General features: G+C 37.9%; 1 protein-coding gene across 1 annotated transcript; it reads right to left on the reverse strand.

The window, feature by feature from the left end:
• Window positions 1-5,438: 5,438 nt before the first annotated feature.
• On the reverse strand, window positions 5,439-18,610 carry lhx3 (LIM homeobox 3). Its single transcript, XM_079872216.1, has 6 exons — window positions 18,223-18,610; window positions 12,716-12,887; window positions 11,764-11,966; window positions 9,964-10,115; window positions 8,982-9,153; window positions 5,439-7,441 (listed from the first exon to the last, which is right to left on the reverse strand). The coding sequence occupies exons 1-6, from the start codon at window positions 18,290-18,292 to the stop codon at window positions 7,020-7,022; spliced, it is 1,191 nt and encodes a 396-aa protein (XP_079728342.1). The 5' UTR covers window positions 18,293-18,610; the 3' UTR covers window positions 5,439-7,019.
• Window positions 18,611-21,821: the final 3,211 nt, after the last annotated feature.

A 21,821-nucleotide genomic window follows, 5' to 3' on the forward strand; every position in this document is an offset into this window, starting at 1 on the left:
CGGAGAATGACAACAAGAAGCGCCATTTTTTAATACAGTTGACATATAATACTACTGTTTATGTATCACGAAATGTAGTTTTAAGAGTTTTTCAGGCGAGAATGTAGTTGTTTAAAGCTCAAATCTGTGGTTTATTTAAAGATTTATGAAAATGTTATCCAGTTGATCCAGCGATGACCGGGCGCTCGGCGTTCATGTACCCCACCTGGAGCAGTCTTTCATCGGCTTGACGTTATGAGGTTTGCCGCCAATGCCGCGGACTCTGGCGTCTCTTTAGTGGTTAAACATGAGATATTGTGTATATCTATATCGTCTCGTGTATATCTAATGGGCGATTTTTGGTCTCGTGAATCTAAATTTTTTTCCCTGGGCAATCGTTTTGGCTGAGGGGAAGTTTCATAACTTTATAAGCTATTTAAATTTACCGATGTATGGTTAGACTAGAGCGCTGACTTTGTATGTTTGACTGAATTGTTTGCTTTATTTGTATAGCTTCTTATACCTTTTACGTATACTTTTATAATGGCTAATATTGATAAAACTGAAATTTAACAAAAAGAGACTGGGTTGAGTTTTGTCATTTTAAATTTTAATACAACGAAGATGATCTGTAATGTTGTAATCTGTAATCTCTAAACAAAATCTGTTGTTTAGTACAAATGCACATATTGCCTGGACCATAAAATGTGTAATATTTTTATATTATATTTAAAATGAAAAGAGGCAGGTTTGTGTTTTATATTTTGTTTTTTTCATAAATAGGCAAACGTTATGTGCAGTTGAATATAATCAATATGCGTTGCCTGAACCACATTTGTGTGGCTATAATGTTTAAGATTTCTTTAAATGAAAACGAAAAGAGTGAGTATGGTGTTTTATAACATATTTCGTTGCCTAAAATATACACAGAGATAACCGGAGTAGCAGAGCGAGCTGAGTGACGCACGCTGCGTTAGAAGGTGGGCGGGGTTAGGATTTCCCAAGATTTTCCAAGATGGCGCCGCCCATACCCCCCATAAACGGCTTCAAACCCGTTCTTCAGAAAGTCTATGGGTGACGTCACAGACGCTTTGTCCATATTTTTTACAGTCTATGGTTCAGACCAACATGAGCATTCATGACGTCAATGCGATGAATTGTTGAGGTTTTCTTATCTCTACCATCGCACTTTTTGCGAAGAAAACTGACCAACCAATAAGAGTCGCTGTTTTGGTCACGTGTCCAAAGCCGCTGCTGTTACATTAAACCAGACTTGCGCATTTAGGAACAGATTGTTTTGCTAAGTGACCCTGCTCTCGTCTCTGTACTCTTGGTGTTGTTTGATAAACACCATAGTCAGTGGCGGAGCCAGGATTTTTTCATAGGGGTGGCCAGGCAAGGGCCAGCAACCAGTCTGGGGTGGCACAGAAATCTTAATTATTTTATCATAAAAAATAATTTGACTATAATGTATTGGACTGTTTTAGTGCCTACACAACTGAATAAAGTTATTTTGTACTTAATTGTAATTGAGATAGTAGTGAATTAGGAATCATGGAATACATGAGTGATTTTTTTTTATTTTATTACCCACCACCTCATGTTAAAATTAATTAAATAGTAATAAAAGGGCACACACTATAGCTAAAGTTCAACTTGCTCAGTTAGCTTGGTTCTGGTTCTCAAAATCTCTAATAGCTTGTTCTACATTGTTGCATCTTCATGGATGAGATAACATGCAGATAATACTGTAGTCCAAATATTATTCAACCTTCAATACGTTTTATATAATCAATGAACTCTTCAACCAATTCTGAGTTTGTCAAAAAAAGTTTAACTTTCTATATTAGTTGTCAAAATAAATAATTGCAACAGTTCTATCATACCTAAATTAAAAAGGAAAACAAAAGTTCTCTTTTGAATCCCCATGTGCAAGAATGTGAACAAGGCGGAAGTCAACAGCACATAATGTAAAATGTTATGTTTTTCATAATGTAATGTTGCCAGAATGTAAAATTAAGTTATTTTATGGATTTAAAAATTATCCATTTTTGTTTGTCCTTTACAAATTAACGCAAAATGAATGCCTATCGCACAGTGCTCACATTTATTTGGACATTAAAACATTACATATCCATTTGTGCCTTATATTGTGATCTCACATAGCAGAATATTTTAATCCAGACACATGTGACACATGTATAACAAATACATGCATGCAGTTTTGACCGCTTTAATCGCCGTTTTGATTCTTACATGAGTTAATTGACGACAGAACTACGGCTACAGCGCGCCGTATTTGCGCGTGATGTGCGTAAGCACAGTACAACTTTCAGCCGTATGACAGGAAAGTTCGTTAGTTTTACTGACATTTGGCCTGACAACATCTCATCTTACCGAAGATAGCCAACTGAATAAGGACAACGCGCTTTTCTCAGCATCTGACAGAAGTGTCACAAGCTTTCACACACATTTTCTAAAATAAAAGTAGCATCAGAAAAAAAGAGAATTACGTTTGCTGTTGACTGCACACTATTCGACTTACTCAAAACGGTCTTGCAACCCACCAGTTGAGAAAGACTGACTCTATATTTACTATATCACTGTCTGATGTTCTGCTGAAGCTCATTCGGCACTTGCACATTTCCGCACTCGTTTGGCTTGCGCCTGGCGCTGAGGTGAAGTTGGAGTGTGCGTCTGAAAAGTCTCACGTTTTTTGTGGTCTTAAAGAGACGGTTCAGCGTTTTAAAAAACGCGATTTTTGTCAATAAAAAAAGGGACAGAAACAGCAGTTGTGAGAGGGGTGGCCAAAGGGGTGGCCAAGCTTAGACCAAGGGTGGCCACGGCCACCCCTGGCCACCCCCTAGCTCCGCCCCTGACCATAGTGAACACAACAACTGAACGGCCATTGAAGAATAGAATACCATTTAGTAAGGAAAAGTCCCAAATGCTTTGTGTAGTGGGATATTTCTCCTTTTCTTTTAGCGCCACCTACTGTAATAGCGTGCATTTGCATTTTCGTGAATTCATCCATCGTCTGCCGTTTTTTACGAACAGATTGCTTGCAAAAAAACGACTGAATTGTTGTGCAGAACATTTGTGTTGCTGTTAACAGGCCTATATGCAAAAAAGCATCTTTGTAAAATATAAAATGATTTGAAATACCTATACAATTAAAAAAACAACAACATTATAAATGTTAAATGTAGCCTACACTATGTAACTTTTGGTCCTCTAGCGGTTAAAAACAAAACTGCATTTTGCGAAGAACATTGTTTTGTTTGTGCTTTGGCTCTGTGTGGATGAATATGGTTCTTTCTAATAACTAAATTATAATAACTAAAGAGAGAGATTATCCTTCTGCTTATAAAACATTTAGGCTACTAGGATTAAGACATAACCAGTTTAGAAGGAAAGGATCACACACACGCGCGCACACACACACGCGCACACACACACACACACACACACAACGGGATAGAAAAACATGTAGGCTACACACACACACACACACACACACACACACACACACACCCCTGCCACTCCCACACCAGACATGTGGGAAAGCAGCCAGAGCATCTTTTCTCTATTTACGGATGTGAAGAAACACACAAGGGCGAGTGATGTTTGTATGCAGTTTCCCGCCAAAACCATCCCGTCAATATTGAAGAAAAAAAGTTACATTCTGTACTTTTAAATATTTCACCAGCTTCCAACACTTTTAAAAGTCTCTTACTTGCTGCAAAGATCATGTCACATGGAATTTACGGCTGTTGGAAATTTTTCCAGGTGGCAGTTTACAACTTGCATCAAGATTACATAAGGAATATTTAGATTACCGAATTAAAACTCTTGAGTTCGACATGAAGGCATAACTATCTGGTATAATAGAACATGCATTAGGACCTTCTAAGCCCATTTCCACCACATACTAAAACTAACATGCTGTGAAAAATCTTAAGTATGAACTAAAAATCATAATCAGACATAAAAAGTCAAAATGATGACATAAATTCTGACATAAATTAAGAAATTTTGACATAGGCTACTAAGTCTTTTTATATCTTATTATGATTTTGATGTAAGATTTTACAAAGCATGTTTATTTATAAAAATCATAATCAGACATAAAAAGTCAAAATTATGACATAAAAAGTAGACATTTTGCCATGTCTTGACTTTTAATGTCTGATTATGATTTGTATGTAATACTTTAGATTTTCCAAAGCATGTTAGTTTTATTATGTGGTGGAACTGGGCTTAGAAGGTCCTAATGCATCATTTCTATTACACCAAATAGTTATGTCCATATGATTATTATGATTTAAAAATCATAATCAGACATAAAAAGTCAAATTGATGACATAAAAGTATAAATTTTGACATGCTAAGTATTGACGTTTTTTGTCTGATTATAATTTTTTATATAAATCATATATTATATAGACATAAAAAATCAAAATGATGACATAAAGAGTAGAAATTTTAACACACTAAAGGTGATGATACACAGGGCAACTTTTTGGGCAATGTTGCCGTCAACGGGGAACCAGATGAGACACAGGGCCCACAACCGATCTAAATTATCCAGATAGAAATGTATTGCCCATTTTCAATGGGAAAGTGCCCAAGCAACAATCGCTCGGCAAGATTGCCCAGCAACATTGCTCAAAAAGTTGCCCAGTGTATCATCGCCTTAAGTCTTGACTTTTTATGTCATAGGCCTAATTATGAGCTACAATAAAACTATATCATTCACAATAATGACATTAAAAAGCCAGAATTATGAGATAAAAGTCTAAATTGTGACTTTATAAGTAATATTATCGACTTTTTATGTCGTGGTTCTGATTTTGTTTCATAATTTCGACTATTTATAATTTACAAAAGCATGATTTTATGTGGCGTAAAATGTGCTTCCATAAATAGGGTACCGGTGCATTATTAGTTACACCGTCATTTTAAATAAAAGACACACAGCCACTCACAAAACAGCGGCTATTTCATCTGTGTAACAGAATCAAACTTTAAAGTAGCAAACAAGCTGAACCCTGGCGTGCAAATGGATTGAATATGTCTGTCCGGTCGGGGCGAACACGGCGCGCTTATCTCCAGATCTCCGTGTCGCAGTGCCGATCCGCATCGAGTTTCTCGGCTAAAGAGGCGTTGAACTCTTGATACGCCTTTGGTCTCAAGCCAGACCAGCAATTCGCAGACTCAGCCAGATCCGGGTCCATTATCTGTGCCCTGATATAAGATCAATGTGATTAATCTCGGAAAAAAAGAAATAAATATCCAAGCTCGTTCTAACCCTCTCGATGCCAAACGAGCCACTGGAGAAACTGGGATCAAATGGCGGCTGCGTCTTTAACAATCGAGCGGCTATAAAAGGCACAGAAATCTGCATCCTTTTAGCAAATTAAGGAATTTAAAAAACACACACACAAGCCAACAGTGTTAAAGATCTCTGCCAGGAAGCGATGGCTGTTTGAGGATTTCACTGACAAATTTATTAAATCACTTAACCATCATCAGAGAGAATAAATAAGACATAAAACATATTTTTTTCCACATAACACATACAGGACGTTTCCAACTCGGAGAAAGGAACGAGACACGTCCGAAAACACACAAATGCATAGAGGTACTTCTACTCAATAGAAAGAGACAACAACTACAACTTGTCTATCCCTGTTGTGAAACATACAAAGTCCTAATGTCTCTGTGATCATATTGTCCGAAGGGGGATTGTATAAAAATAAAGACTCCACATTGATAAAATGTTATATATTGTACATAGACATTTGGCAATGACCAAAACTGGTGATATCACATTTATACACATCAGTAACAGCAATGATGGATGATGACTGGTGGAAATTTCAGACGAGCATCTTCTTTCTTGGTCTACAATACTTAACTGACTTGAATTCTTATTTGGAGAGAAGATAATACAAAAGAAAACATGTTGTATAATTAAAAGTTATGGTCTTCTAACAACAATAGCATCCACTTCAAGGCATGATATCTTTGTTTTTAATTCTGTCTCTGTCTCTGTCACTCAGGCTCGATTCTGATTGGCTATCGATGCTTTTATGGTTCATCAGCTGGAAAAAAAAAAACACTCTGAAAGATATCATTATCTGTGCCATTATTGTCCCGGACAGCAACATATTGTGATCTGGATTCCACACGGCCCGGATCTGGGCAGACACTATGTTTCTGTCTGGGATAGTTCTGGTGTGGATTCTGCTATTCTTTTACATTTAGACCGCTTTTTAGACCTATATCTTTATCGTTGTGTGAATGTGCCTTTAGTGTGATAAAAGCTCCTCACAATGTCCCTGTAGAACCAAACAGAAGTCCTCGTCGAGACTCGAGTCTTTATCGCTAACCAATTTCCAAATGTCCAACTCTACAGAATAATAGAGATGGTTCAAGGTTCGGCATCCACTGAGTAATTCTCGTCTCTTTCCAAATGTTCATCAGATGATCCACTTCATCCAACCAGGACGCCGGGGAAGTCCGAATATCGGCATGATATCGTTTTGTTTATTTCTGTCTCTGCCACTTTAAATTCTCAGGCTGGATTCTGATTGGCTGTCAATGTTTTTATGGTTCATCAGCTGGATAAAAAAAATCACTCTGAAAGTGATTCCAACGATATCGTGTCTCTGTGCCGTTATTGTCCCAGATGGCAACATAGTGTCGGGCCAGATCCGGCCCACATCCGGTACACGTGGATTCCACACGGCCCAGGTGTGGGCCGGATCTGGGCCGACACTATGTTGCCGTCTGGGATAGTTCTGGGGTGGATTCTGCTATTCTTTTATATTTAGACCGGTTTTTAGACCTATATCGTTATCGTTGTGTGAATGGGTAAAAGCTCCTCATACTGTCGTGTCCTTGTAGAACCAAACAGAAGTCCTCGTCGAGACTCGAGTCTCCATCGCCAACCGATTTCCAAATGTCCAACTGGCCAACCAAATGTTCAAGGTTCGGCATCCACATAGAAATTCCCGTCACTTTCCAAATGTGCATCAGAACTGGGCATGATCCACTTCATCCAACCAGGACGCCGGGCTTGCGGGGAAGTCTGGATACCCGCCGCTGCTTCCCGTGGACAAATCCGAGCTCGGTCCGTTTCCCCCGGCCATCATTCGGGTCATGTTCTGGGTTGGGTTCTGAGACACCATGGGCAGGCCGGACTCCGGGAACACCAGGCCCGGGATGAGCGGCGGGTGTCTGGGAAGAGCCTGGAGCGAGCCTGGAGACTGCGGGAGACTGTACGGACTGCTGGCCTGGAGGTCGTGGTACTGGTCCTGCGAGGGGATGATGTTGGTGCCGTGATCCAGGGGGAACGGCGGATGAGATCCGCCTTGACGACTCAGAGCCGGAGAGCTTTCGCTCAGACTGCTGTAAATGCTGTTGGAGTGACCCAGATCCGACATGGGCGGCTCGTCTGAGGGAGAAACAAACGTGAGCGATGGATTATGCAGTTCAGCTGTTTTTCAGCAGAAAAAGTTCCTTTAAATGCAGAACATTTTAGGGGGTTCCCATCACTTTATGGATTTAGTTTCAATTAATCTTTCATTTTAATTAAAATTGTATTAAACAGCTTGTTTCAATAACCAGTTAAACATGAAAGCATTATCCAGTCATTTATAGAACCTTTTTGACATAAAGTGTTCTTTAAAGTCCCCCTGTGGTGTGGTTTTAATGTTGTTTATGTGTCTATGTGGTGTTTTTAATGTGCTTTAAGGCAAAGCATGTGTAAGTTCATAAGTCGACAGCATTGCTGAGTATTTCCTCCTTAAAACTGCAGTGAACCAAAGACAGTCTCAAAAACACGCTTTGAAATCGCTGGTGTTTCTGACGTCACAAACTACCTTGTAACCAATCAGATCAACGTGTGATCGCCAACCAGTGGATCTCTGAGCTGAGTGAGTGAGTGGAGGCGGGCCTCATTTGCATATTCATAGAGCCGCGCATACTAAATGAGGCAAGGGTGTCGAGTTACATTCAAGATATTTTACATCATGAAGACATTTTTTCCAAGGAAAATCTTTTAAATATGTCATTATGGTGATCAAAGATGAGTTTTAAGGGATACAATGATTGACTACAGGGAGACTTTAAAATTGAGTCTAGAAGTCTAAGATTTTATATAGAAACACATTTGAACCTTTTCTTCTGACACGCCTTTTCCCCCCTATCAAATATTTTAGTAATCATCATAAATAAGGTATCATTGGAAAGCTTAAACACTCAAAATTCACACTTTGTTAAAATTGAACATTGCATTCACATGAAAACGGTATTAAGCGGCTTAATTTTTGTGTAATCAACTTCAAATTTGGAACACTACTTGGTTTGACATATGGCATAATATTTTTTATTTAGCAATTGTAGAGGCAATTTATTTTGTAAAATATATATTTTGTATAAAATAAAGGTAAAATGAACTAACAATGAGCAATACTTCTACAGCATTCTACAGCATTTATTAATTAAGTCAATGTTAATCTCAACATACTTATGCATGATCAAAATCAAAAGTGTTATCTAACATTATTTAATGCACTTGGAACTAACTTGAACACTTATATTCACTACATTAATAAACGCTGTTCATGTTAGTTAATGCACTAACAAATGCTAAATTAATCTGCTGAGTTTCTTTAAAAAGAGACCAATTTAGGTCTGTTTTCCAAAAAAATCTTGAATTACAAACATATGTTGCAATTGTGGCAATTATTTTTTGCATATGTTAAAAATAATGATGCACCAATAAAAATCCTTTGCTATTTGTAATGGACCCCAGAATTATGAGCAAAAGTCTTACTGAAAAACTGGCATGCAGAATGATCTCGACGAAAACGCTTACTCCAGATAGGCTTTTCAGAAAATGATTCAATAAACAGTTGTTGAATAAATGAAAACGAACGGGCTTGAACATTGCAACACTTGACTGGAATCGTTCATGCACTGACAGTGTGTACCTGTGAAGGAGACCTCAGCGTCGCTGTCCATGCCCTCCTCCTGAGTGCTGTCTTTGTCAGATTTGGAGCTGCCCCGCGACCTCTTCATGTTTCTGAAGTACTGACCCCATCTCTGTCTTCCTGCATCTTTCTTCAGTCTTTTCTCCTTTGCTCTTCTGTTTTGAAACCAGACCTGTGCAGAAACATGGGTTAGTTTTCACAGCATCCCAACTGGACCTTACCAACATCCAAACACCACTGTAGTAAAAAGCTGACCTGAGCCTTAACATTACTCTGGTTGGTTTTTGACAGCTAACACAAAACTAAAACGTATTTTGTTTTGTTTATATATATATATATATAATGTTTATTTATTATTATTTTTTATTATTTATTTTTCTTCATATAATTAACATAAACATTGGCACAAGATATGATGACATACTACTGGATAAATTTATGCACACAATAATCAAGACAGAAACAGAAAGGAAACAAGCGTTGATGCGATCATGTGACGCGTGGCGAATTTGTGAATTCTGTGCGTGACTAAGCGTCTAAAAGTAATATATTCTACATTAAATAATAGTTAAGCATAAGTGCATGAAGCACTTTAAAAAATAGTGTATAATAGGGAATAATACATGATACTTGATTGCATGAAATAACAAATAAACGTAATAATGACACGAGTATGAATTTTTTTTCCGTGAATAATTGCGTAAATAAATGAATACGGAGTAATGCATGATAGCTGAATAAATGAAATAGTATAATGATGTAACAGGTGCGCTATTCAACATTTGTCAGTCAATTTAATCATCAGCTAACCTAAAAAATGTGCTTCGTTTGGTAACATTTATTAACTGGGTTTAAAACAATATCATGGAAAGCATGTTTCCGGGTCAGATGCACAAGCGCACGCGTGTAGTTGTGTTTAACGCGTGTGAAGTGTCTGAGACTGTAAGTGTGTGTGTGTGTGTGTGTGTGTGTGTGTGTGTACCTGCACCACCCGCATGTCGAGGCCGGTCTCCGACGACAGCTGTTCCCGCACGTGTCGCGCGGGCTTCGGGGAGTTGTTGTACGCGTTCTTCAGCGTCTCCAGCTGCTTCGCGGTGATCGTGGTGCGGGGTCGCTTAGCAGTCGAGTCCGCCTCTGGCAGAGGGACACAATCAGTGAGTGAGTAAAAGGAATATATCTCTTATTCTACAAGCATTGCATTTTATGACGGCACTAATATTGAGGCGTGTTTGAGGTGTAACACGCTTCTTAAATTATGACGATGCTACTGTATTCTGTCCGGTGTTGTGAGGCAACAAGTCAAGGGTAAATGTATTTTATATAATATGTAAGTTTAAAAATACAAAATCATGCTTATTATTACACGAACAAATGTCAAGTCCAAATAGATCCTTAAATAATTGCACAGCATCCCCACTTTTTACATTCTATTCTATTCTATTCTATTCTATTCTATTCTATTCTATTCTATTCTGTTTTGAGAGGTTACAAGGGTAAAATGTATTTCATATAATATATCAAATACAAAATCATAGGTTGCACGAACAAAAGTCAAGTCCAAAAAGATAACTGCACTTTATTGCACCAAATAAAATAATTGCACATAACCACTTTTTACATTCTATTGTATTCTATTCTAATCGGGACGTTGGTGAAGTGAAGGCATTGGACATTTAGAATGCAGTTTAGTAATGTAAGTTTCTCTATGAATGACACATCATTCCTCAATAATTCACAACCAACAAATGGAAGGAATATGATTTAAAATATTATAGATTTTAATTTAAAGAAACAAATGCATTTCTTATTAGACTCTAGAAATTATGTTTATTTCGAGATACATTCCCATTCTATTCTATTCTATTCTATTCTATTCTATTCTATTCTATTCTATTCCATATAACACTCTTAAAAGTGTAGTTTATTGGCATCTTTGTTTCCATTAAGAACATTTTTCATCGCACAAAAGGTTTTCATACAGAGGGGAAAAAAAATCAGATTGTTAAAATGTAATTCGAATTATAAAAATGTTTTTTTTTAAGAACTGTGTGTTGAAAGGTTGTTCTTGGGTGGGGAACGCAGCATGCTTCTTCTGTGTCAATACTTAAACCCCTGTATTGAACGTTCAGGATGTAAGTTCATCTTCTCAATGGAGACACTAACTCTTTTCCAGACTCTATTTCCAAATAAATCCCTACGTCGTCCGATTTGTCTAGAATTAAAGCGCTGAATCTGTCTGAAAACTGCGCCGAATGCAGATCGTGTCCGTCTGGCTCATGCAGCGCGCGCGTGCGTGTGTGTGTGTTCGGCTCTCACTATAACGCTTCTGTTGGCACTTATCGATCCGGAGGCCGGCGGGTTCGCAATTACCCGAGCCGGGTCAGATGTTTATGGACGAGCGCACGACCAGCAAGATTAAGTTCAGAGTTAAAAGCAGCCAGTCAATGCGAGGCCATTGAATGCAAGAAGTAAAACAATTAAGACTTAGAGAACTGTGCTTGCTCAAACAAAACTTCTCTGCTGAATCAACACGATCTCATGAAAATGCGTATCTACAGCACGAATTGTCTCTATCGTGCAATTTATACGCAAAAAATAGTTTTAACGTGCATGTGATGCGCACTTAATCCGCACGTCCTCCACACCACTAATCCTACCCACGGGGTTTACAGTGTGTATCATATGCACGTAAAAATAAATAAAAAAAAGCGTATAAATTGCACGATAAATACACGTCGTGCTATAGATACGCACTGTTTTGCGCGTGATGTGCATGACGTACCTCTCTGTTTGGCGGTCTCGTAGTCGGCTTTGCACACCAGTCGACTGTCCTCCATCAGGTAATACTCATCACCTGTGGCCAGCTGCCTCTTACACACCACACACGCGAAGCAGTGCAGGTGATACACGAAGTCCTGCGCCCTGCGGACCACCTGCGTCGGGGGGATGCCCTGCTGGCACGCGGAGCACTTGGTGCCGAACCTCCTGCGCGCGCGCACACACACACACACACACACACACACACACACACACACACACACACACACACATCAGATCAGACGCCATCCGAACATGATGATGAAGAACTCACTGTACGAATTCTAATATATACGTTTAAATACAAAAGCATCATTATTATAGGTTACATGAACAAAAGTCATATCCAAATAGATCCTAAAATAATTCAACAGCATCACCACTTGTTCTATTCTATTCTATTCTATTCTATTCTATTCTACACTTAAAACATGTTCTTTATTGGCATCTTTGTTCCTGTTTAGAACATTTTACCATTGCACAAAAGGCTTTTAGGAAAAAAAATATTCAGATTGTTAAAATGTAATAATTCGTACCATAAAAAATGGCTATTTTAAGAACTGTGCACGGAAACCCGCGAACCCCCCAAATAGAACCTTTATTTTTAAAATTCTATTCTATTCTATTCTATTCTATTCTATTCTATTCTATTCTATTCTATTCTATTCTATTATGTTGTGTTTTGAGAGATATCAGGCGTAAAATATTTAATATAATATATAAAATACAAAAGCATCATTATTATAGCTTGCACGAATAAAAGTCAAGTCCAAAAAGATAACTGCACTTTATTGCACCAAATATAATAATTGCACGGCATCACCACTTTCTACATTCTATTGTATTGTATTGTAATCGGAAGGTCGGTGAAGCGCAGGCACTGATGATGAAGATGAAGATGAAGATGAAGGACTCACTTGAAGAAGTCTTCTTTACAGTACACACTGTCTCCTCGACTGAAGCACTTCTCGGCCAGCTGAGACTGGCAGTCGCTGCACTTCAGACACTTGCTGTGCCAGTGTCGATCTAGAACCTTCAGGATGAAGCGATCCACGATGTGCTGGTTACAGCCCGCGCAAACTGGAACATCTGGAGAACAACACAGCGCTTCGTGTCAGAAACTGGGAGAAAACCCCGAAAAACATTAGTAGTTTTAGTGCTTAAATAATTAAATAACGGGGTTTTGTGGATAAAAAAAAAAAAAAAGCATTTAGAAGATCAATTCGCGCGCTATATATGTCTATAAATGTCTATTCTATTCTATTATGTACAATTCTATTCTATTTAATTCTATTATATTCTACTCTATTCTATACTACACTTAAAAAGGTTCTTTATGGGCATCTTTGTTTCCATTAAGAAAGGCTTTTATAGTGGGAAAAACATATTCAGATTATTAATGTAATAATTCGTGCCATTAAAAAAATGGTTATTTTAAGAACATTGTTTTGAAAAGTTTTTCTAGGGTGCACGGAACCCCCCGAAACCCCCCAAATGGAAGCTTTATTTTTAAATGTCTATTCTATTCTATTCTATTCTATTTAATTTAATTTAATTTTATTCTATTCTATTCTGTATGCTATTTAATTCTATTCTATTCTATTCTATTCTAATCTATTCTTTTATTTTCTATTCTACTCTATTATATTCTACACTTAAAAAGGTTCTTTATTGGCATCTTTGTTTCACATTTTTGCATTGCACAAAAGGCTTTAATAGTGGAAAAAATTTTTTATTTAATTATTAAAATGTAATAATTCTTACCATAAATAAAAGACCATTTTAATAACTGTGTTTTGAAATGGTTCTTCGCGAAAACCCACAAATGGAACCTTTATTTTTTTTTAAATGCCTGTTCTATTCAATTCGATTCTATTCGATTCTATTATGTAAATACTGAAACCCCTGTACTGAAAGTTTAGGGTGAACATGTCCAGTGGTGTTCAGTGTAAGTTCATCTTCTCAATGGAGACACTAACTCCTTTGCAGACTCTATTTCCAAATAAATCTCTACCCGAATTGTCTAGAATTAAAGCGCTGAATCTGTCTGAAAACTGCGCCGAATGCAGATTGTGTCCTTCTGGACAACATATTGCCCTGACCGAGTAATAAGACACAAAAGTCCCGCATTGTTGCTTTGATAAAGATGTGCATTTCATTTGTTTGTTAGTGTGCTTTTATTTCCTCGTATAACACCCGTTAATCTCATCAACACATGTCATCATTTGTGTGTTATTGTTCATTACAAGTGAACCATATCGAGCACAACAAACCCGATCATATTCACAACACGATATGATTGCGCCTTCTGTTCTATATGCATGAAACAAGCCCTGCTTACTGAACAATTACAATTATTACAACTATATCTAATATCAAAAGAGCACCAACAATTTAAAGAACGATAAGATGACAAGAAATTGCTGGAATTTAACGATACGAAATAAAAATAATTCCAGTGTTTTAGATTATTTTTATTATTAGGCCTATTATTATTATTATTACTAAATAAAAATAAAGTGTTAAACGTAAAATAATAGTTTATAATAAAATTAGGCCATTAGGCCTATTGTATTATTATTATAATTATTATTATAATCATTATCCTCATTATTGTTTTTATTATTTTAACTGAATAGTAATACGATATTATTATTATACGGTATTACAGCATGTCTCAGTCTCGTGATAAATCAACTCGATGTTTATTACAGTAATCATTCTAAAACTGAGAACAATAAGTGTTTATGATGTCAATCTAAACTTGTGTTAAAAAAGCAACAACCTTTGCATTGCACATGTGCGTAAAGCACATCAATAAAAACAACTTGAATAAATATAACACAAATACAACTCATTATTATTATTAATAATAATAATTAATTATCGTTGCTGTTGTTGTTGTTGTTGTTGTTGTTGTTATCTTCAAAACAGCAATTTTCATGAGCTCATTTTGATAAGTATGATGGTAAATTTCGCAAAAAAAAACCCCAACTCTATATACATTTCATAAACATCTTTTATTACATATTTCATCCCTGTCAAATTGAGCTGAACATTTCACGAAATCCCCATCCATTATATCCAGTATACACTCAACTCGAGATATCATGTTGTTTGCTGTAACACTGAAATAAACAAGGCCACGTCGCGTTTAGCCTCTGACATCACCAGACACGTCATCAACAGGTGCACGAGGATCAATTATTCAATCAAGCAACATCTCTCTCTATATTAGTGTATAATAGAGGACAGAACTCTCCTCTTCTTCTCAGTGCTTCTGTCCTCCTGCAGCTCCTTCACTCCGTCGTTATTTCTCATCATCGTTTCCTTAAACACACCAGGGACTGTTCGATAACTCAGAACAAACCAAACACTGATTTTGCACATTAATATCTCTGATGCGCGTGAGATTTGCTGGAGCAGACATATGTTGTTTTGAGCCGCTGTTTCAGATTTAATCCAGCGACACACACTCATTTAATCCGAGTATTAGAGCCGCGCGAGACGCGTCACAGGAGAGATGTGCAAGATTGCGGTTAAATCAGATAGCGGCTGTAATTACCCACGTCTATTAAAGTTAAACACACACGGAGTATCAAAGCTGTAATGTTAACACTTTCAGAAAACAATCGGCCAAACCCAAAGTCATGACAGCAAAGCAGGAGTTTGTACCTTTCCGCAACTCCTCTGTGTGCGTGAGTAAAGCCAAGAGCATCTCCGGCGAACCCCGAGCCTTGTTCTGATCCATTCTCATTATTCCGATGAGCACGCGATAATAATCTGAGAGTTACATGCAAATCAGAGCTGGAAGAAGAAGAGGAATGAACGCGCGTGCCAGAGACAGATGCGTCGCGCGCTGGGTTTCCGCGCCTTGTGGCTTTTGACGCGCGACAGAAACGCCGCCCCGTTCCTCTGATGACTGAATCAAACAGAAGAGCATCACCTGGACACATCCACAATCCAGAGGCAACACCAGCTTTCTTTGCTAAACAGCGCGCACAAGCACAACATATTCCATGATGCATTTAATCCTTCTTTTGCGCGCGCAAGACACGTTTTTATTCCCAAACCGTATAATGCATTCAACTATGATGAGCAGCGATTAGAGCGTTTCCCCACACAAAAGCATGTGTGTGTGCATCTGACAAATTCCCATCTTCATGTTCAAAATACTCATTTTTAAACCAAACAAAAACCGCTGCAATTAATGAAGAAGCGCGCGACACATGAAACCGCACAGTTTTATTCCCAAACCAAACTATATCCCATGCATGTGTCGTATGATGCATTCAACTATTCACATGATGAGCTGCAATTAGAGTGTTTCCCCACACAAAAACATGTGTGTGTGTCCATCTGACAAATCTCCACTGTTCAAAATACCAAACAAAACCGCTGGAGTTTATGAAGAAGCGCGCGACACATTTCTAATGCACCTAACGAGAAAATGAATTCAAAGATTTTGTACCTCCATTCACTTCAAATGAAATGAGTTCACAAATGTGCATATCATCAGTCTCTGAATTACTTTCGACGCACAGACATGTTCCTCAAATAACACACATCACACGATGAAATTGAGGTTATTTAAATCAAGCCATTTCCTTGCATTATTTTTCTACTAAAAGCGGACAATATATTTGAACACCGACTTGTTTAGTTTATTAAATACACTTCATAAATGCAAAATGCAAATGCAAAACGAATTAATTATTAGAGTGACCAGATTCACTACTATTGAATCCGGCCTGTAAAGTGTCGCAATGCTTTTACTCCTCAGAGCGATACACGCGTTAGAGGAACTTTTAAATCCAGATCGCTCATTTTTCCTACATTGATTCGAATCGGACAACTGTTTGCTTTAGGAGAGAAAAGACAGGTGTGTGAAATGCTGATCGAGCTGATCAACACCCAGATGAATTTTATCGACACTGATCTGCTGTGCCTTGGGAAATCAGCGTTAGTGCCACATGATAAACTCAAAATCAATGGCACATTTGCTGGATTCCTGACGTTATGAGGCACGTGTCGGTGAAAGTGCCGCAATGTTCCCGCTTTACTTTCAGCTTCATCATTTTTATGTCATATTGACCTGTTCACCTTTGATGTAGCAAAATCTGGCGGGGAAAAGCGCATTTTTGGCCACGTCATTTCATCTCGAATTTATTTTTATTTTTAAAAAGGGTATTTTGTTGTTGCTGTGATCGTTTTTGCGAGTAACACAATTAATAACGTGTAGTTACTTGTAGTATTTAAGCCACATGTTGTTAGTAATTAATAATTATTCACATTTAAAACACGACGACTGTCAAATATCAAAGAAAGCCTCGCGATGTCTCGAAGCCCGTTTGAATGAACAGAATGCGCTCAGAAAACACACACATATATAGTGTTTAATGCAGTTCTCCAGAGCAGGTGTGTGTGGATCAGGTGATGCACCTGTTGAACGGAACCCGATACCTGTTGGGCTTTTAAAGTGCGCGTGGACGAGCTTCGGTCCACTCGTGGGTCTCTCATGGCAACGGCGACGGCACGCGCTTCACATCTGTTCCGCGCGCTAACAATGTTGCTCATTACATATTCATACGGCATCCGACAGACGGGTGTTAAGAGAAAAAAAACACAACTTAGGAAAGTTTATCATCATAATCAATTATAAAGCGTTTGGTGTTTAATTATTAGCTCTTCAGATCATGGTTTCGGGCTTGTTAAAGGCATTTAAAGAAATGTCAGTAATAAATAAGAGAGAGGAAAGAAAGGTTCGTTACTGGCATCAGTGGTTCCATAAAGAATCCAACGCACAGAACGTTCTTTATAGTGGAAAACGGTTCTATGGAATTTTAAAATGTTCTATTTTTTCTTTACGCTAAGAAAACATTGTTAATGGTAAGCAATTGTAATTATTAGCTCTTCGGATCATGGGCTTGTTAGAAGCACAAATACATTTTTAAAGAAATGACAGTAATAAAAAAGAAAAAAAGAAAGAAAAGGTTCGTTACTGGCATCTGTGGTTCTTTATAGTGGAAAAACGTTCTTTAGATTTTTTAAATGTTCTTTACTCTAAGAAAACATTGTTAATGAAGCTCTTCAAGCATCGCTGCGTAAAAGCCCTTCTGGAACCTTTATTTTTAAGAGCGCATATAATGACATCAGGCTGTAACTGTTCAGTTAGTTATTAAAATTTAGTTATTAATATCTTAGTTTACTAGTGATTTTGAAAACATGAAAATGTCTAAACACTGTCCACTCGAACAGGCCATCGATGCCGCGTAATGAAACATGTTCCACAAGCGCTGTGATATTTAGCCGGTTTTCTGGGCTGATTGTTGCTCTTGTGTTTGACAGTAACAGATCAGTGTATTATTCTATAAACACATTCCCTGTTGAATCGCGCAAAGGAAATGAAGCATAGCTCTCTTACCTTGACTCGAGCTGTATCTGCTGTAATTTCCAGCATTTTGACAACTTGATCCCGGATGTTCTAACAACATTCTGACACAGATTAAAATACACGAACTGGATGATAATTATGGTTAAGAAAAAAAAAAAAAAACCGAAAAAAAAAAAAAAAAAAAAAAAAACGAATATGAGTGGCAGAAAAAAAGAAAAAGAAAAAAGAAGAGCGGTCAAAATGCCCAGCAAAATAATTCATATAAAAACGCCACGGGCTCCTCGGTGTTTCGCGTCGCTCTACAACTTCTCAAATGTCTCGATTGAATCGTCGTGTTGTTCTGGAGTCTGAAGGAGGAGGAGGAGGAATCCTGGTTTAACATCACAAAAGAGCCAGAGCTCTGCGTGTGTGTGTGTGTGTCTCTGTCCGCGGTGCTGAAGGAGTTCCTGGAGGCGTGAACACAACACACACAGAGCAGCAGCAGCCACACACGCACACACACACACACACACACACCGCCTCCTTCCGCGCGCGTCCCGAACGGCGCGTGTCCATCTGACAAATTAATCTATCTATCTATCTATCTATCTATCTATCTATCTATCTATCTATCTATCTATCTATCTATCTATCTATCTATCTATCCTAAATTAAAGGGTTACCACGCGACAGTCGTGTCGCAAAAGTGGATCAGCGCCCATATTTTACTCACAATACGAGTTATAAAACATAAGCTTTATGGAGTGAATGGTAGCCTATATCTGAGATTTTGAAGCCCGAAAAAACGCATCCATCATAACAGTAATCCGTTTTTGTAAGAAAAATGTCCATAATTATAACTTTATAAATTCTAATGACTGGTAACGGCCGTAGCAGAATGACGTAGAATGTAAGTAGTTATTTATTTATTTATTAGTGGCGCTTGCCAAAGGGCATCACTATTGTTATTGCATACTCATACTTAAACTTCGGCACGCTACTCCTCCCGCACCGTTTGTCGTGACCCATGAATGAGGAGTCAAATCGAGAGTTTGTTGAGGAGAGTTTATTGTGTTATGCCTTTTATAAGCGATCGGTGTACGATGTTCGTCCGGCGGGCGATAAATCGGCCGAAAAAAGTTCCATAGACTTATTGGCACAACATTTATAAGATCATATCTTTGGATCAGAAGGTCAGAGAGACTTCGCGTTTGGGCTCTTTTGACTCGGCCTATCAAGTAGCGGCTAATAGTGGTGACATAACAACTTCATAACCACGCCCTAGCAACCAGTTACAGGACCCTAGCAACCATTAAACAACATAAACAAGCAAAATCTCAGCACCAGAACATTGTAGAAATACAGAGTTGGCCTTTTCCGACTCAGACTGGCAAACAGTCTTTAAATGTCAACCCATATACGGTATAAGCAAACCCTAGTAACCATAAAGAGTACCCTAGCAACCGTACAAACACATGAATAAGCCATATCTCAGCACCAGAACATTGTGTAGACATGGAGGCGGGCTCGTTTGTTTCGGTTGGGAAATCAGTCTGTATATATCACCATGGTAACTGTGTAACCACACCCTAGCAACCGAGTGCGGAGTTATGCCACTGCAAGCACCACTCACATTTTCTTCAGGAAATGTACATTCTAGTTTTTATTATGATTGCGAACCGTACAGAGATGACATTAAACAACTTTGTATACAATTCACAAAATATATCAAAAATATGTTCAGTGTCATCTGAACATACAGGAGAGAAAACAAGTTAACAATGATTTGCTGAAAAAAGAAAAATAACAAAGGAAAAATAGGAGAAGATTGAAAAAAAGACCATGAGGGTAAGATATTATTTTATACATAAGTTAGAGTGTACAAATTAAAGTCATTACAAATTTTAGGTTGTTTTAGAATGCAGGAGTAGCGTAAGTTTAGCTCGCAGTTCAAACAACAAACTCAAGCTCCTCCCACATTATCTCTGTAAAAATTCTGCTTTCAGATTTATAATTCGTGACTGCTGATGTTTTGCTCTATCCTCTGTGCTTCCGCGTTCATCAACGTGTCATGCGTAGGGTCAGAGGTCACTCTTCCGCCGGAACTTAATTCATTAGTAAAACTGCATGAAAAATTATTCTCAAGCATTTATTAATCTTAGTTAATGTTAATTTCAACATTTAATGACACATTATTAAATAAAAAGTTGTAACTATATTATTTAATGAGCTGACATGAACTAACAGTGACAAACAAAGAATAAAAACTTCTGTAACAAATGTAGCTAGTGCTCATTGTTAATGCATCAATTAACGTTAACTAAATGAGACCTTATTGTAAAGTGTTACCTATTGTTATTTATAATGCTCCACTAGAAACAAACATTGAAGCTGCTTTGATACAACCTACGTTGTGAAAAGCGCTATATAAATAAACTTGACTTGACTTTATTGTATTTAATGTTCAGATCTTTTTGTTATAAGAAAAAAAGTTGTTAAACCTGTTATAGTATGACGACACTTTTATTGCAACTTATTTAAATATCGTGACAATACCGTATCATATACCGTGATAAAACTTAAGGAATTATGCAACATAGAAATTTGATACCGTCACACACACACACACACACACACACACACACACACACACACACACTCTCTCTCTCTCTCTCTCTCTCTCTCTCTCTCTCTCTCTCTCTCTCTCTCTCTCTCTCTCTCTCTCTCTCTCTCTCTCTCTCTCTCTCTCTCTCTCTCTCACACACACACACACACACGGTCCAGCTCTTGTATCTGCTGTGTTCCTCTCATCTCAGTATTGCTGAAGTGTTTCTGCACCTGAGCCCCACTTACAGGCCCATTTCAATCAGGCTTTAATAGACCTGTGCGTGTGTGTGTGTGTGCGTGTGTGTGTGCGTGTGTGTGTGTGTGTGCTCTGGTGGCGGAGCTCGAGCTCATCGCAGACGGCCAGGAACACACACCTCTTCGCTGCTCTCCAACACTTGAAGATCCTTGAGGATCAAAACTATATATTATTCTGGAGTGCAATGTCCAGCTTTTTTAAATGATTGTGCATCTATGAACATCATACATGTCTTTATGAGGACCGTCGGATGAATGATGGAGTCTCTGGAGAAACAGGATCAGATGAAAGCAGAGGCATCATATTCTCTATTCCAAGTTTCCTACACAGTTATTCAGATGTGCAGTTTATGAGCAATATAATCGAAATCCACTCACATGCACAAAGATAGAAACACATGCATGTATATATTTAATAAATAATTGTTATTTATATATAAAATATTTGTATTTATATATAAAGTATATATATATACATGCAAATATTTCTTAAATGCATGTGTGTGTATTCATACACTGACCTAAAGGATTATTAGGAACACCATACTAATACTGTGTTTGACCCCCTTTCGCCTTCAGAACTGCCTTAATTCTACGTGGCATTGATTCAACAAGGTGCTGAAAGCATTCTTTAGAAATGTTGGCCCATATTGATAGGATAGCATCTTGCAGTTGATGGAGATTTGTGGGATGCACATCCAGGGCACGAAGCTCCCGTTCCACCACATCCCAAAGATGCTCTATTGGGTTGAGATCTGGTGACTGTGGGGGCCATTTTAGTACAGTGA

This window comes from Squalius cephalus (genome assembly GCF_949319135.1).
Source record: "Squalius cephalus genome assembly, chromosome: 5".
In the NCBI taxonomy this organism is placed as follows: Eukaryota; Metazoa; Chordata; class Actinopteri; order Cypriniformes; family Leuciscidae; genus Squalius; species Squalius cephalus.